This window comes from Hyposmocoma kahamanoa, unplaced genomic scaffold, assembly GCF_003589595.1.
Source record: "Hyposmocoma kahamanoa isolate Upper Pololo Valley unplaced genomic scaffold, ASM358959v1 78, whole genome shotgun sequence".
NCBI lineage: Eukaryota > Metazoa > Arthropoda > Insecta > Lepidoptera > Cosmopterigidae > Hyposmocoma > Hyposmocoma kahamanoa.
Window position 1 is genome coordinate 14,014,939 of NW_020653945.1, and position 18,225 is coordinate 14,033,163.

An 18,225-nucleotide genomic window follows, 5' to 3' on the forward strand; every position below is an offset into this window, starting at 1 on the left:
CGTGCGTGCGTGCGTGCGTGCGTGCGTGCGTGTGTGTGTGTTTGCGTGTGTGTATGTGTGTTTGTATGTGTATATAAAATCCAAAAGTAATTGCGTAAGTAATCATATTTTAAGTAGTTCCTCTGTAGCCGCGTAGTCGAGAGTCTTCAGCCAATTTTGCAATTTAGACTTCAGTTCGTAACTAGATAAGTCAACACAGTTGTGAATAAGTGTACAGATAATAAAACTGCTATAAACAAAGTAATAAAACTATATTTGAATAGAATAAAAATATAGTGGCATTGCCAATTATCTGGTCAAGTTTAAATTGTAATAATTTAAATGAATAAAATTTGTTTTTTTTTTTAGTACTCGGCTCAGTTTCGTGTAACGAAAAAAACGGGACAGCAGAAGTTGGTCAAACTCAATCAAATATTTTTCATACAAAATGCAGTTTATAGCAGTTTTGTTATTTGTAAACATATTGTTACATCTAAAAGTAGGTCAACTAAGCGTCTCTATGAATGTCATATTAAATGTGTAGGTTCGTTTGATGTCAAAATTTTGGATATTTCTCATTATATTTCTAGTTTTATTTTTAAAAAGTTATTGATGTCGATTAACTCAGGTAACGTATTTTCTATATCAGTTTAAAACTTTTTGATATCTCTTTATGGAATAATCGCCTGGGCACACTTAACGATTACACCCTGTATATACATCATACCTGTACATACATAATTTACCCACATACACCCAACTGCCGGCCACAGGTCTCATCTAAGGCGAAGGTTTAAGCAATAATCCACCATGCTTGGCAAATTTTTACACATCTTCAAAGAGTTTAGTTAGTAGTTTTAGTAGAGTAGTTAAAAAACAGATAGTCGTCAACCACATGTTAAAAATGTGAAAATATTCACTCTACCGTGCGTATACATATTGGAAATTTTACTTTCCGTAAAGCGTAGTCTTAATTTATTTGAATTCGTCACTCGGGCGCGCTGTCCTGGAGCGCGGAGGCGACGGCAAGCCAATATGACCACATCCACTCCTTCCTTATATAGTGGAAATATTTTTAGGTCTTTACTTGAGTTACGTGCCTGCGAGTATTTGCGAGTGCGTGAGAGTGTGTGCGAGTGCCTGTGAGTGCCTACTACGTAGGGCGCACTATAAGTTTCCGGAACTGGCCACTTACATAAACAATATTTAAAAAGTAATTACAACATTTGAAAATTGAACTCTTTGGCTGTAGAATACAGTTTGTTTCATTTGACTGTTGCTTGGTTTTACATTGTGGTGTCATAATTGGTTGTCTACATCACCATGAATTTAACTCGTGAAAATTTTCGTAGTATGATTTTCTACGACTTTAAGGGTCGTATTCTAGAAGTCTATTCAATGCTCAAGTCAGGATTGCACTGGCAACACAAGCACTGGAAATACGACCCTAATGGCAGGGACTTGAGTATGATTTCTAGTGCTTTGAATCATACTCAAGTCCTGACTTAAGCATTGAGTAGAGTTCTAGAATACGACCCTCAGTGTAATTTAACAGCTATGCGGAGTTTCGCTCGGCTTCAAACTGCTTTTGGCGATGAAACACCATGCAAGAAAACTATTTATAGTTGGTTTGCAGAATTCATACGCGGTCGTGTGAATCTCAGTGACGATTTTCGTGATGGGGGGGACCATGTCCGGTCCAATGCTGTGAACAACAAAAACATCGATGCTGTGTGCCGTAGGATCAAAACAGACAGGCATGTGACATACCATGAAATTCGGGCATCTTTAGGCATAGGCATGAGCCAAATATAATCAATACTACTCAAACATTTGGGTGTGATAAAGCTGTGCTCTCAGTGGATCCCAAAAAATTAGACTGAGGCTCAAAAAACGTATCGCGTCACTTGATGCAATGCCATACTTGCCAGATTCAACGAAGGGGCGTCAAATTTGGTGTGGGACAGTAACAGGTGACGAAACATGGATTTATAGTTACGATCCCGAAACATAGCAGCAATCGAGCATATGGGTCTTTCGAGATGAGCCGAAACCAACCAAAGCGGCGCATGCAAAGTGCCCCTAAGCGGATGATAGATAGATAGATAGATAGATAACACGTTTATTCAGCACAAATACAAACAGAAACAAAACATTTACAATCACTTCACAGAGTATAACATAAAAGCACATAGAACATTCATTATTAATTTTATACACATTTATACAAAACACACATTGCGAGACAAAACAAATACTGTGAGAAAAACACACAAATACTATAACAACTGATAAAATTTTAAAATATTTATGACTACAGTTTGTGCTGAAATGGCCCTGACTCAGCATAAATACTGTAGACCAAGAGAAGGCAAACAGTGCTGATTTTCTGCCAGTACCATACCTATGGTGAGCGATCGCAGCCCAGCAAGCCATGCCACCAAAGTGCATCACACGCAAATATATATACCTAACTCTAAATACTATATATATATATATAGTATTTAGGGTTATATATATATATATATATATACCAAGCAACAGTGTAAGATGTAAAGCAAACAATGTAAATAGTGTAAGTAATGAAGGTAAGCAATATAAATAATAATGTAACTTTACAAACATAATATTAAATTATAACACTAGCCACCAAATATGAGTATGTATAGGTACAGAAATTTAAGTTTACAGGTATCAAACGCATTGATTAGGGAAATATTTATGATTGCTTCTTTTTTTAGTAAAACTGGACACGTGGCTATTGTTGCTTTGGAAAATCGTTTTACCGTGAATAGTGATTGGTACACAACTATTTGGTTGCCGGAAGTTATTGACAAACTCCGTAAAAATAACCGTAAACGCCATATCATCTTGCACCACGATATTGCCAGTTCTCACTCGGCCAGACAAACAAATGAATTTTTGAAGGTGAACAACGTTGACCTTATGAGCTATCTCGCGTACAGTCCCGACCTGGCACCTTGTGACTTTTATTTATTTCCAAACATTAAGTACCAGTTACGCGGTCAACGATTTTCATCACCTGAAGAGGCTGTCGAGAAAATATTTTTCAGAGATTGTCACGGAGGAGTGGCATAAATGTTTTCAAAATTGTTTCATTCGTATGAAAAAGTGCATTAACGCTAACGGAGAATAGTTTGAGAAACAATAAATTCATTTCTGACCATTTATAGTACTTTTTCTTATTCGTTCCAGAAACTTATAGTGCGCCTCACGTACTAACTACTATGTACATAACAGCAAGGCGCTGTCTGCACGCGCGCAAATGTGTGCGTGAAATACTAGGGCTACCTTTCTACCTACTTTCTCGCACGCAGGCACTTGTAGGCACTCACAGGTACTCGCACGCACTTGCAAGCACCTAAATCAAGTAAAGACTTGAAAACATTTCCACTATATCTGGTGGAACCACAGCCTTACTGTAATGTTACAAATTGTATCATAATTGCGCATTGGTAATGCTCGGTTCTTCTCACTCACCGATGTAATGCTCGAATCTGAACTGACTGTTACATTACAGGCGAATGCTCCCGATGAGAGAGCGAGTATTGTTACAAATTGTTTCATTACAGGTTGCGTATTGTAAAGCTCGGTTCTCCTCACGCGCCGATGAAATGCTCAAATTCGAACTGTTACGTTACAGGCGAATGCTCCCGGTGAGGGAGCACCCTAATAATTACAGGTTTCTTACCACGGTGTCTATTTTTGCTATTATACTTATGAATGAGGAATATCTATCTAACTGTAAGTTACAGCCCTTAACTCACGGACATTAAACAAAATACATCATACATATTTATTTAGCTTTAATGGCTTTTACGATTTAACTTAAATAAGCGTCCAGGGCGCGCGAGCGAGACTGGCTTGTCTTAGGTCTACGCAGCGATCGCGCAGTTGTATTATTCCGAAGAATATAATGCTGTTGCCTACTAAATAGAATTCAGATTCGCCATTAATGTACGTGAAAGCGCGGTAACTGGGCGCTCGCTTCGCGGCGGCCGCGCGGAAGCTTTCGCATCGTGTAACTGGGCGCTTATAATACGCATATCCGATACACTTGATGTTTTTTTGTTTTATCATCCAAAATCTTATGTCTATTAGGAAGCATAAGAAGAAGCATAAAAGAGAAGAAAGCCTATTGGAACTTCATCAGAAGAAATTGAAGAAAAAGAAAAAGGTGAGCTTTATATAATTGCCCTTTCTGTAGTTTTGATAATAAAGTAATATGGTCGAAGAACTCACATTTCCTTTTGGGGAGGTTTTAAGTTCGTTTTTTTTAACATTAGAAATGAAGTAAACGAAGAAGCAGGGTTTATAAACATTTTTCTTCAGAAATTTATAACATATCGAGTTCTTAGGTTTTCGCGATTGTTACACATAGGAAATGAAACTATTTTTCCGGATTTAAAACTTCTTATATTTGCTTTTTCAAACAAACCGACGTTTCGGGCCCTTTACAGGTCCCATGGTCACGGTTGACTGAGGTGGTACAGTATTCAACCAGTTATGTCTAATATTGATGCAAACCACCCTATTTTTTCACTATAGTTACAATAGTTATTAATTAAATACCTTATTTTTAATTTTACAAAGAAAACATTTCAATTTACGCTATATTAAGTTTTACAAATTATTTTATTGAATGAATTTTTATTAAGTTCAATTTATTATTAATTATTAATAGAAATTAGAATAAACTAAAACATATTAATTAGTACTGCAGTCTTATGTCTGTTTGGGATTTTTCATTAGAGGAAATACTGGATCCCAAACTGGTGGTACGGAGAAACCATCTTCCCTGTTGAAATTAGGATGTTTTTTAATTTCAATGGCCTCTCGCAGCATCCTGGGTAGACAACGGACTTCTTTTGCAAGGACCTGGGGTTTGTCAAACTTCATTGAATGTGTAGGTTTATTCATGACATGCTCGCAGAGTGCAGACTTGTTTACGCGACGGTGTTTGACATCAGCTATATGTTCTTTGACGCGGGTACAAATACTTCGCTTTGTTTGTCCAATATAAGAGAGTCCGCACTCACAGTCAAGCTTGTAAATTCCTGCATCCTGTAAGGGGATGTTACATTTCACGGGTCTCAGGAACTGAGAAATCTTCCTCAGGGGCTTGAAATAGGTCTTGATGGATGCGCGCCTGAGGACTCTTCCGATCTTGTCTGTAACACCTCTCACGTAAGGTAAGATGGCATTTCTTCGCTCGCATTTTATCTGCCTCCGTGGCCGAACGGTTACCATGCCGGACTGCCACGCAGAGGTCCCAGGTTCGATTCCCGGGGCCGGGAGAAATGTTTGTATGGCCTACATTTATTTCTCTCTTTTTTGAGTTTGGGTGTAATTTGTGGTTGTCTATGTGTGTGTCCATGGCACTCGCGACACAGGGTTTCCCTAGTGCGGGGCTATGTTGAGTGTGTGCGTTATTTATATTTATTAACACTTTTTTAAATATTGGTTTTACGGCACAGCAAACTTACAGTGTTTAGTGTCGGTTAGATATTATTTAACCAATACAAAATTAAAATATACGCACTGCTATTACAATAGTGTCGTAACTCAAAATACATGAAATTCAAGATTATACCATTTCTGAATGTAAAATTTGATTCTCTACACGTCAATAAAACCTTCGTTAGAATATTGTAAGAAACAATTAAAATTTATCTACTTAACTCCAAATGAGACATCCAAAATCAAAATCAAAATCAAAATAATCTTTATTTCATAGGTAAGCATTATTACACTTGAAATCGTCACAATGGTTAAACTCTACCGCTCATTCGTAAGGCAGATTCCCCTGAGAAGAATGAGCAAGAAACTCTAGGGGTTGCTCTTTGTAAATAACATTTACAATATTTTTTTATTTGAAACATCAGATTGAGACTACCTCCATGAGCTAAACGGGTTACTACCACGGATTTTTGTCATCCAAGTACGCAGAAGTTGTATAATAACCTTTAGTATAAAGTTTTTGTTTCACTATAGTTTTAAACCTCGTGAAAGGCAAATTTTGTATATCAACCGGAATCTTGTTATAGAAGCGTATACATTGCCCCTTAAATGATTGTTTGACTTTGTGAAGACGACTATCAAGAAAAGCTAGTTTATTTTTATTCCTCGTATTAATGTTATGTCTGTCACTATTTTTCATAAAGAAATTACTATTCCTTTTAACATAAATTATATTTTCATAAATGTATTGTGAGGCTAGTGTAAGAATGTTAATTTCCTTAAACTTATCTCTCAAAGATACTTTGGGGCCCAGATTGTAAATTGCCCTAACTGCACGTTTCTGCAGGACAAAGATTCTATTGATATCGGCGGCATTACCCCAAAGCAAAATGCCGTATGTCATTAGACTGTGAAAGTAGCTGAAGTAAACCAATCTAGCGGTTTCGACGTCTGAAAGTTTCCTTATTTTTTTAATCGCGTACACTGCAGAGCTGAGCCGTTTTGACAACTTACTTATATGGGGACCCCATTGCAATTTAGCATCTAACGTTATACCTAGAAATACAACTGTATCCACAAGATTCAATTTTTCGTTTCTAACTACAATGTTTGTAACCGTCTCTCTAACATTGGGTAATGTAAATTTCACACAATTTGTTTTTTTCTCATTAAGAAGTAGGTTATTAACAGCAAACCAATCAACTACTTTAGATATAGCATTGTTCACATCGTCATAGGAACATTGGTGCCTTTTAACTTTAAATAATAAGGAAGTATCATCAGCAAACAATACTATCTCATGTTTTATACCCTCCATAAGGCTAGGTAAATCATTAATATAAACTAAAAACAAAAATGGGCCTAGAATTGAACCTTGAGGGACACCCATGCTAATTACAGACCCTGACGATCTCGTACCGTTAACATCGACCCTCTGTACCCTACCACGCAAATACGATTTAAGAAGGTCGAGATCACGTCCCGCCACACCATAATGGCGAAGTTTCCTGACCAGTGTATCATGGTGCACACAATCAAAAGCCTTGGAAAGGTCACAGAATACACCAATAGCATCATGTGAGACTTCCCATGCATCAAATATATGATTAATCAACTCTACACCAGCGTCGGTTGTAGAGCGACCCCGAGTGAAACCAAATTGTTTAGGAGACATTAAATTATTACTATAAAAATGTGCACACATCTGATTTAGAATAATTTTTTCAAATATTTTACTGAGAGTTGGTAGTATTGATATAGGTCTGAAATTGGTGGGGTCAGAAATACTACCAGATTTGAAAAGTGGAATAACTTTACTTTGCTTCATGAGGTCAGGAAAGACACCATCATCAACACATTTATTAAAGACACAGGCTAAGTAAGGCGCAATACAATCAACTATAGAACTAATTACTCTGACTGAAAGACCATCAAGATCAGCAGTATTTTTTATATTTATAGACTTAAAGGCTTTAACAATATCGTTTGGAAATACATGACGGAACCTTAAATTAGTGATACTAACTGCATTATTTTCTTTTAGTAAGGATTCACCGGCCGTGGGAGATGAATTTAACGAATTAGTAGTCAAAATTGGAATGTTGGTAAAAAAATTTTCAAATATTTTAGCAACTTCTGCGTCTGTGTTTACAATTTTGTCATTAAATCTTAGTTGAAAATCTAAGTTACGAGGTTTGAACCTTCCAGTTTCGCTATTTATAATATTCCAAGTCGTTTTTACTACATTCGCGCTGCTTTTTATTTTATTATTAATAAACATTGCTTTGGCTGCCACACAAACACGTTTAAACATTTTCGAATATTTCCTAACAAAATCATTAAAACTGTTACTAGTGTTATAAGTTCTTTCATCGTATCCCTTCCCTTATGTCCCATCGTATCCCTTATGTGAGTTAGTTCTGGGCAAAACAGTCCTTACTCATTACTCAGTTCCCTTTTATTTTTAAATGTATTTGGCAAGTAGTAAATTGTTTAGATTTCAGTAATAAACTCTAACCTATATATAAATTTTTATAATCTTTCACGGGAAATGAGTAATTCGTTTTTCATTGATTCTAAAAAAATACACTTTTTCAGTTAATACACTATTGTATAATACCGAATACCATACCAACTACCGAATGCTTACATTCGGTAGTGTAATTATATTTGATTTTTTTAATTAGTTTTATTATTTAAGGAAATTGTTAAAATTTTAATTTATTGACTATAAATAGGAAGTAATTTTAGACACATAATTATTTCTCCATATTTTGTACCTAATAAGAAAGAAATAACTTCATTAAGCACGAATTTCATCTTCTTCCTACAAGAATGCCAACATAATGGCAGGTTTACCAACAATCAAAGCTATCGAGCTTTTAAGGAACAAAGTAAGCGTTTGGGGAACTCATGGTACACCAATTATCGAAAACTATTCGGTTGTCGTTTATACGCTAGCAAGTTTAATTAAGTAATTTACTATAACAACTCGTGGTAGTGCTACAGAACGAACCGACGTCAAATAGCTCAAGAGTCTTCACCATTGTTAGCGATGCGCTCATTGTTTAAAATAATATAGTTTAAATTTTAGAAAATATGGTACATTTAGTTTGTTTGTTTTTTTGTATTCCACCTTGTTTTTTTTTTAATGCCAACCGCGGCGAAGCAGTCCGCTACTACTCGCGAGTCGTACCGCACGGCGTCATTTGTAAATCGCCATATTTTTTTTAAAGTAATTTCACTTTGCTTCAGGACTAGTGATTTTTATTCCTCGCGCTAGTTCGTACAACCAGTTTCAAAGTGGTCATTCATTTTATTAGATTATGTACCATACGTCACCGCCGAATATGGAAACACGCAGCGCTAAAGAGCGCCGGTTGCGAGCCAAAAACGTGGCACTCAACCGCGAAGAAAGGGTGTCCCAGAATAAACAAGCCTCCGGTTCTAAAATCGCTGTGAAAAAAGTGCCTACGTTTTTATTAAGTTAAAATATTGCGCCCGGTAGCATAAAATCGGAACCCATACCGACACACACGTGCCTGAGGTAGTCAAACCTACCACTTCTTGCGCCAGTAAAGCTCCAAGCCGCTAGGGCTCCCGAAAATCATCAGCATCTAAGGAAGCGAAACGAAAACAGTTGCTTTTAGATGCCGCGAAACTGAAAGCTACCATTCAAATTGACCTTATCCACAGACCACATAAATACTATTAACCTCATCGAAAGGACTTTGGATGCGCAATTAGCAGCACTCACCGACGAGGAAGGACCTAGATAAGTACTGTTCACATATCGATGGCAAGGAGTCTCTTCGTAATGAAGTAGTAGAGTGGGTCGAGCACCAGAGCGACTGTAAGGAACCGCCTGATGAGCAGCAAGCCCCCGACAATGGAGTCATGCCGGGCGAGCTGCACATTCCGGTCCTGGCATCGACTCCCGTGCCCGCTGTGCCAGCTAACGTAATATCGCGCGCTGTCGGTCCCGCACTGGCTATGGAATATGCGCCCGGTAGCACCGTAGCGACGCTCAACCACACTGTACAACTGTTGGCTGGCGCCTTAAAGGACCTTTCTACTGCCAACAATCAAGTATCTAATGCCAATTTTCTCAGCCGTACCTGTAACGTACCTTCACAAATTAGGTTAGGTAAACTTAATCAGCCGTGCGCTGCCCTTACTCCCCTAGGCTGGTGTGTACATAGAAAGGTACCCATGCCGCGAGGCGTCCGCCCGCCCACCGAGGCAGAATCTAACCTCTTTATTGCAAAGTGTGAGGAAGATACTTCTGTGGGTGAGGACTTGTTGCGGCAGATCCACGAGGAGGTACGACGCTCTTTCACGATAGACCCCTTGGGCGTAGCGACCGCGCCGCGGCAGAACGCAGAGGATGTGCGCGCCATCGCGCTATTGGAGCACTCCACGGAGCTGCGCGACGAGCGCTGGCACGTCGGCCTGCCGTGGCGGGATACGCGCGCCTTGCCCGACGCCGGGCCCAGTGCCCTCACCAGGTTGAGAGGTATCGAGCGTAAAATGAGTAAAGATCAAGGTTTCGGCGAGAGGTACCGTGAACGAGTCAACCATTTGTTAGAATGTGATTATGCCAGAGAGTTAACAGTGACTGAGGTATCGCCCAAGACGTGGTACTTACGCCACTTTGGTGTGGACAACCCCAACAAAAAGAAATTCCGTCTGGTTTTCGACGCGGCTAGTAAGGTAAATAGGTTTTGTCTCAATGATTATTTATTTTCTCACGGGGCCTGACTAATAATATAATGCTGCGTTTTAGAGAACAAAGTATTGCAGTCACAGGTGACATCCGAGACATGTTCTTCAGGGTTAAGATCCGAACAGAAGACCAATACTCGCTGAGGTTTCTGTGGAGAACCAGACCCACAGAAAATGTGAAGACGTACGCGATGACGTCACCTTGTTTTTGGCGCCAGCTGCTCACTGTAAATCGCGCAGTTCGTCAAAAATAAGAATGCACGGCGATTTGAAACATCGTTTCTCGCTGCGACGCCATCTGCAAATCGCACTACATGGATGACTACATCGGCAGTCTGCCCGACGAAGCGACGGCCATCGAAATGGTAAAGAATATCAGTAACATTCACAGGGCGGCTTTGAAATAAGAAACTGGACGAGCAACAGTGTTACAGTATTAAACAGCGTGCCAAAAGAGACCTTGGGTACCGCCGCTGTAAGGTTCAAAGTCAACCAGCAACACGAAAGCGAGCGCTCGCTGGGTCTCATTTGGTATCCTGCAAATGACACGTTAGGCTTTGATATATCTTTAAAAGGCGTACCAGAGACCATTATTAAAGGAGAGGAAAGGCCGACTAAACGTTTAATGTTGAAAGTTATTATGTCGATTTTTGATGTATTTGGTTTTGTAGCACCTTTCACGGTTCAGGGGGTCTACTCTCGATCTCCGTCTGACATCCGTCTGAAATAATTACAGTCAAATATACTTATTTGTCGAATATTACTATATTCGACAAAATTAAAAGACAAGTATCAAGAATGAAGCTTCATTAGCATTACGCGTCTTTTCATTTGGTCAAGTAGTGCTTATTTGGCAGTAGTTGTTTCGGACGGAGATCGAGAGTAGACCCCCTGAGGCGCATCATGCTCCAGGACACCTGGCGTTTGAATATCGGTTGGGTCGATTACATTTCCGATGGTATTTATCACAAATGGCGGAAATGGATTGACCTACTTAAGGTAATTATATAAATAAAAATATATAAATAAAAATATACGCATATCTACATATCAGCCCATCGCAGTTCAGACAGATATGGAATGTCAGCGCTCACGCGAGAGAGTGAGACGCGAGATCAACCGATTGAGGAATCTCTCGGCGTCGCGAGTGTGACGTTGTCAACTCTCGCGCCGGCGCCGCCGCCGCCGCCGCCGCTCGCATATGACAACGGTGTGTTTACGCCGAGCGCTACAAGGGGCTACGAACCCGTAGCGGCAGCCTCTAGTGCTACAAACGAAGCCGGTTATAGTAATTTAAATATACATATTTTTAGCGATGCTAGCACTCGAGCTATGTGCACGGTAACTTATTGGCGCTGGAAAAGTAACGGTATTATTAAAGTAGCCTTTATTGCCAGCAAGTGCAAAGTGATGCCTGTAAAGGCATTGACAGTGCCCAGAGCCGAGCTACAAGCAGCTTTATTAACGGCAAGGTTAGCTCACACTATAGGGAAGGAGCATAAATTATTCCGGAGCGCCGACATTTTTGGTGCGACTCCACAACGGTTCTGTATTGGATTCGTAACAATACGCGCACATAGAAAACGTTCGAGGCGAACCGACTGGTTAAGATCGACCAGCTGTCTCGCGTAGACGAGTACCATACCTACTAAGTTAAACGTGACTGATTTAGTTACGCGGGAAACTTTCGATCAGTGTCTGCAAGGTGAGTAGTTCGCGGGCCCGAACTTTTAATACGATAACGAATCTTTACGGCCAAAAAAAATTAGTTGTCTACAATCGGATACTACGATGTCGGAATGCGTTGCAATCGTACAGGAGACTTCAGTCGAGTCAGCTGTACCAGACCCAACACGATTTTCTTCTTGGCTTCGCTTGAAGCGGGCCGCGGCCGCGGTGCTGAAGTTTATCGACAAGTATAAGGAAGTCCCTTATACTTGTCGATAGGACAAGTTGACCTCAGCACAATGGAAAGCGCGGAACGATTGCTGCTGCAACACGCACAGCTGGAATCCTCTGGTTCAATCTGTACTATTACCCCATACTATAAGACCTTAACGTAATATGGATTCTACATACGCCCTAAATGTGGTTATGACAGCTTTTTGTTATATTTTTCAGCTTTTTTAAGGCATATACAAACTTATTGATTCTCGAACATACAATCTCGACGTGAGTTTTCCAGTTCAGTTCTATTACTGTTCACGGAAGTAAATCGTTAGCTATTTTTAAAGTGAGAGTTAAAGAGCATTATTTATCTACTATTCCATCCATATCTTAGGTATTATGTTATAAAATACGTATTTATCTAAGTATTTATATAATTTATAACAATATAATATGATTATATTATTTTTATGCCCGTTCTTTTAGTTATAGTATCCTGGATTTAGGTCTGCAGGAAGAAATTTCTATTAGAAATAAGCAGAACCTTTTGTTTTAATTTTCCTAGTATTCTTTGTGACTTGTTGTGTTTTTCCTGTATTAAATAAATTAAATAAATAAATAAATTATCAGTACTGATTTTATAAGAGTATACATTGCTAATCATGTAGATTTCCGCTTTTGGAAACCGTGTTGCTCTGGTTTTATAATACTGAACTTATCACAGAAGTCTACAAGTCTTTTATACATACACTTTTAAAAAAAAATTGAGAAACTAGGGCGGGGTATTTGTTAGCAACGCGCTCATTGTTTAAAATAATATAGTTTTAATTTTAGAAAATAAGGTACATTTACTTTGTTTTTTTTTCTGTTCCATCTTGTTTTTTTAATGCCAACCGCGGCGAAGCAGTCCGCTGCTACTCGCGAGCCGTACCACATGGCGTCATTTGTAAATTGCCATATGTTTTTTTAGTAAATTCGTTTTGCTTCTGTGATTTAGTACTAGTGATTTTTATTCCTCGCGCTAGTTCGTGTAACCAGTTTCAACCATTAATATGTTAACTATATGTTTTTGTGCCATTTAACATGTCAATAGCGATCTTTGACCTGACTTTTATCCCGAAGTCACTGTTCGACAACGACCAATCGCCGGTCTCTATAAATCTATCACATTTTTGACATAGGTTGAGTAACATAATAAAAACAATGACATAACTTTAAAAAGTGTGAAATTAAGGCATATCACTGTTTATATTTTGTTACAATTTTATTAATAACAACAAACCACTTTTTTATCATTAATAAAAAATGTAATGTCAATCAATTGTTATTTAACATCCATAAAAAAGTACGGTACTCTATAGAGGTAAATTTTAACTTATTCCCATTGACCTATTAATAAATGGACGTCGGGTTCGCGCTAAAAAGTGTCCGCACCTATAGGGCGTTAAAATCGCATACAGAGCGTCAATCGCGCAGCAGTCTTCGTTTGTTCGATTGACAGCGCGGTTGTCAATTATGCAGTACTATATAATATAATAATAACTTGTAAAAATTACTGCAGTAAAATGTATAAACAGGATTTTGTGTCATATTTTCACTAAACAAATATATTGTGTTATAATAGTTATCATTTAAAAGTGTTATTTTGTACAGTTGTATAGTATTTAATTTATATATAAATTAATCGTAAATATAAAATACAAAAGCAAACAAAATAATTAGATCACTAATTGTCCTTTTTCTACAGATTGCATGCGCAAAAGATGGAAAGAGACCCATTACGTCAATTTCAAGAAGCGTATATAAACCTCTTGGTCATTTTCAATTGTTCGAACCATAAGCGATTGAAATATTTGGAACAAAGAAACTATAGTCGTGTTGATTTTAATCTTATTTTTAAAATGACTTTTTATTAAACGTTAGCAATAACTAACAAAACATTGTTGTACTCGTTTTACGGCTAGGGATTACCTATCAGAAGTCAGAAAATACATTTGCCCGAAATAACGTTAGCTCGAATTTTCATAATGTCAAATGTATTTTTTTAGGAATATTACAAAACAAAAACTAATTTTGGCTTTGTGAAAAGCATCAAAATTGCTTGAAAGCGTAACGGTTTTATTATAAATCGGTTTTCGGAACTTACTTGGTACTTGGTGTAACGGGCTAGTGTCCGCAACTCGACGTCAAGGCGCCTATTTTTCGGAATTACTGATATTTGAGTTTACGTTTAGTTGGAACATCGGTATATTTCTGGAAGTACTCGCTTATTTTCACATTTGTAGTAATATTTGTATGTATGTATCTGCCCAACTCTTTATTATTTCTTTAAGTGAATTTGTACAAAATTCGACATAATAATATATATATAAAAATTAATTAACATGTACGAGAAAGGCTACTCCATTACTCTTGTGTTCAAGTAAATTTCAGTCGAAGCTAAATATGGTGGATTTTGTTAAGTTCTACTGGAGAAGCTGAATATGGTGTTTTTGGGCCCTTAAATTGTTGCAAGCAAAATTAGGCAGTACTGCAATGACATTACAATTTAAATTAAATGTTTTAGTTTTTTATATTTCGTTACATGTCACTACGTTTATATAGGTTAAGTTCGGACATTTTTTATCGTGGTTTTTGTATTGGACCCGATGTCCATTTGTTGGTAGGTCAGTGCTTATTCCCGTTTGTTTTTACCTACTTTTCATGCCAGAGGCGTGTCAAATTTCACCATTTTGGTTTATATCTATTAAGCGTACGAAAGAAATATTCACATTTCTATTTTGTTAATTTGTTATATCAAACTATTTAAAAGTTTACAACCCCCGAAGTCATCTATGCGTCAAGGTGACTTGTACCACGATACGCTACCGAAAACACTTCGCACGTTACTGTGAATATTGAAGAATATCGTTTTTACAAAGAACGTACACAATGGTAGGAAGGCGTGAATGACCGCTACTGACACCCTGTATAACTAAGTATACATGAAATTAAAACGACACATGAAGTTATTTACCTTTTTGTTATCTATGTATTTAAACCTCTTTCCAGAAGGAAGACAAAGATGAGAAGAAGGAGCGACGCCCGTTTAGCCGCGAAGTTGATTTGCAAGTGAACCGATTCGACGAAGCACAGAAAAAGAACATTATCAAGAAGGCTCAGGCTCTCGACTCACGGTTCTCACGCGGAGAAGCAAAGTACTTGTAGGACTCAGTTTCTGTATCATAGTGGACAGCGGGAGGGCAAAAAATTTACAGTGCACACAGGGCTATTGATACAGGAGTGCCCCAGCCCCTCGCTGCGGGGAGATTTCGTTACTTTTTGACATTTATTCTCCGCTAAGTAATAATAACGGAATTAATTTTATAAGTTGTTACACGTGTTATGGCCACTGCGCTTTGGTGAATAATGGGCATTGGGCTCTGACTTCCTCATTCGTATTCACGTTTCCTTTTCTTCAGTGCCAATCGGGAAGATAATTAGTGTTTGCGTAACATGCTAACCATTTTGATTTAAGAATAGTTTGGTTCTAGAACGGGAAGTGATTTTAATAATTTTAACACAAATATATAAAAGACAAGAAACATGGCTGTAATGACGAAGTACGATTAAGAAAAAAATGTTCTTGGGTTCTACAGGGTCCTGTTTTGCAAGTATGTATTATTGTTATCCGCTTAAAGACTTCAATACATCTTTTAAACGATTGTTTTTGCTTAAAAAAACCAATTTCTAGTAAAATAGGACCTTATACATAGTTGTTGAAAATACATTTTGTCCATAATATCTTAACAGCCAGTTTATTTTTGTTCCTTTATTTTTTGTTAACGTTATTTTTATCACTTCTTTTCTTAAGAAGATTAATATTCTTATTTAGAGCTATCGGTGCAAAAGTGGTGTAACCCACATTTTATTTTCTCTCCAACATAATAATTTTACATTTGGATGCTATTTTCATGTATAAATAATGCTCTGTACATGAAAATAACGTACAATTATACAATACTTATGTACTTTAATATTAAGTAATATTGTAGAAAAAGCAAATTTAATGTGGGTGTGGGTGTACACACCACTTTTGCGCTTATGTCCTCATTTATATTGCAACTTGTCTCTCATCCAGAGGCGTGGTTTGTACATTACCGTATAATAACGCTTATGCAGAACAAAGAGTGTGATATGATTAGATTACACATAATCACGTAACGAGTATTAGTGTGGAAACAGTGTTGTGAGACTTGCTCGAGAGATTCAAATTAGTTCAATATATAGGTAATAAGTTCTTCGATTTTCGCGATTGCTACACTTTGGAAAATGAAATTGCTTTTTTCGGACCTAAATCACGTATATTGATTTTTTCAAACAAATCATCGTTTCGGGCTCTTTACAGGTTACATCGTTACCGAAAAAGAGATAAAATCATCAATCATTAACGACATTAATTATATCTTTTACATATTAATAAGGAAGTGCAGTCTTATGTCTGCGTGACCATGGTTCCTCAAACAAAAACAAATATAATGCTATGTAAACTCGAAATAAATTTTATTTTCCGATCAGTTCATTGTGTTGTGTGACCAGCTAGTATACAATGTTTTTTTTAAGTCGGTCAAGTTTAATCAGACACACATTTTATTAACTTTGACCAACTTCTGCTGTCCCGATTATTTTCCTCCAATACTATAAATTCATTATTATAAGAAACTGAGTTTAACAGCATTAAAAAAAAAGTCGATTTTATTCATTTAGTATGAAAAATATTTTATGAAATTTGACCAACTTCGGCTGTCCTGATTTTTTCGTCCCATACAATGAAATGCTCCTTTCATGAAACTGAGTCGGTTAGCACTAAAAAAATTTAATCTATTTTATTCATTTTTATGGACAACTCACGCTTGACTAAAAATTGACTATTCCGAAATTGTTTTCACAAAAAAAGACTTCATGTTAAAAAGACTTAGTGTAAAAGACAGTTTCCTTGTATCTTCTATGTGCTCATTCTGAGTGCAGACGCGGGCGCGGCGGCGGGTACGCGCGCGTGGGTCTTGGCGTCTTTCCTTTCACAGTGCCGAATCGGCTACATCCGCACGCCGAAATCGCAAACAGACGCTAAATGCTAGTTCAAGCACTGTGAAAGGCACGGGCGGACCGAGCCAATAGATCTACTCGCGCGGCGCGCGCGCACGCGCGCCCGCGCCCGCGCGCCCGCGCCCGCGCCCGCCTCAAAATAAGGCATATGGTTTCGGATTGCCCCATACTGTCCCATTAAAAAAAACGCTGTATAACCGTATAGTTGAAGAAATATTATTTGCACCAATTAATATTATCACTTGTAACGGCTTATCCTTTTCATTACAATAGAATCATTAACGCTTCTTTTACTTAAAGCGTACACGGAATTCAATGATCTTGGTCCATCGTACGTGTAATAAGTGCAGGTGCGCTAAATGCTATGAATTGTAATTTTAAACTTGTCGTTTTTTTGTTTTAAACTGGGTACTTCGTAAAATACCGATTACCGAAACTTTTCCTACTAATTCAGCATACTTAGTCCCACATAAAGATTATCAAGTTTAGAATTAAGTACCAAAGCGTAAAATGCTTAAACTAGTATTTTTGTAGTATACAGATGACACATGCATTACCGAGACGCCTCACTCTTATCCTATTGTATTTGAAAGATAAAGCGAGAAGTCGAATCGGTACGAATTAATAATACGTCAACTATACCTTCTACGTCGACACATCTGCAAACAACTTTAAACAAAATAAGGTCCATGCGACTCACTCGCTTTCTGCTGAGCCGATCACTACCCAGAGCACTGACCATAGACAACCATGTTACTCGTTACGTGTAAACAAGCCACTTAATATCGGCGGCATTTCTTTAAAGCAAATTGCCATCTGTGGACATAGGTAGCTAAAATAAACCTAGTTTTTCGATTTGAGAAAGATGTCAAATGTTCTTGAAGACATAAAGCTGCTGAGCTGGACATTTCTGCGACTTAGTTACATGTGGTTATCATTAATTAAATGCATTGTAATATCAAGAATCTTTAACGAAAATGCGGTTTGTTTATGTTACGGAGTCGGACAACGCATTCTTGTTATCTTGAAAATATGTGGCTCATTAATGTTACAAAGTCGGACAATGCA

The 18,225-nt window shown here is 37.8% G+C and overlaps 1 protein-coding gene across 6 annotated transcripts in view; it reads left to right on the plus strand.

Annotated features, from left to right (window-relative positions):
• Window positions 1–15,506, plus strand: part of LOC113232906 (GPALPP motifs-containing protein 1) — a 19,186-nt gene extending 3,680 nt beyond the window's left edge. For 2 of the 6 annotated variants that reach the window (XM_026467804.1, XM_026467805.1), the window contains exon 5: window positions 2,300–2,407. In XM_026467804.1, coding sequence (XP_026323589.1) covers window positions 2,300–2,309 — 10 coding nt within the window. In that variant the 3' untranslated portion in view covers window positions 2,310–2,407. Of the gene's footprint in view, window positions 1–2,299; window positions 2,408–4,101; window positions 4,178–15,123 lie in introns of those variants that run through there. The other 4 variants (XM_026467801.1, XM_026467802.1, XM_026467806.1 and 1 more) reach the window with 4 other exon arrangements.
• The last annotated feature ends 2,719 nt before the right edge of the window (window positions 15,507–18,225 follow it).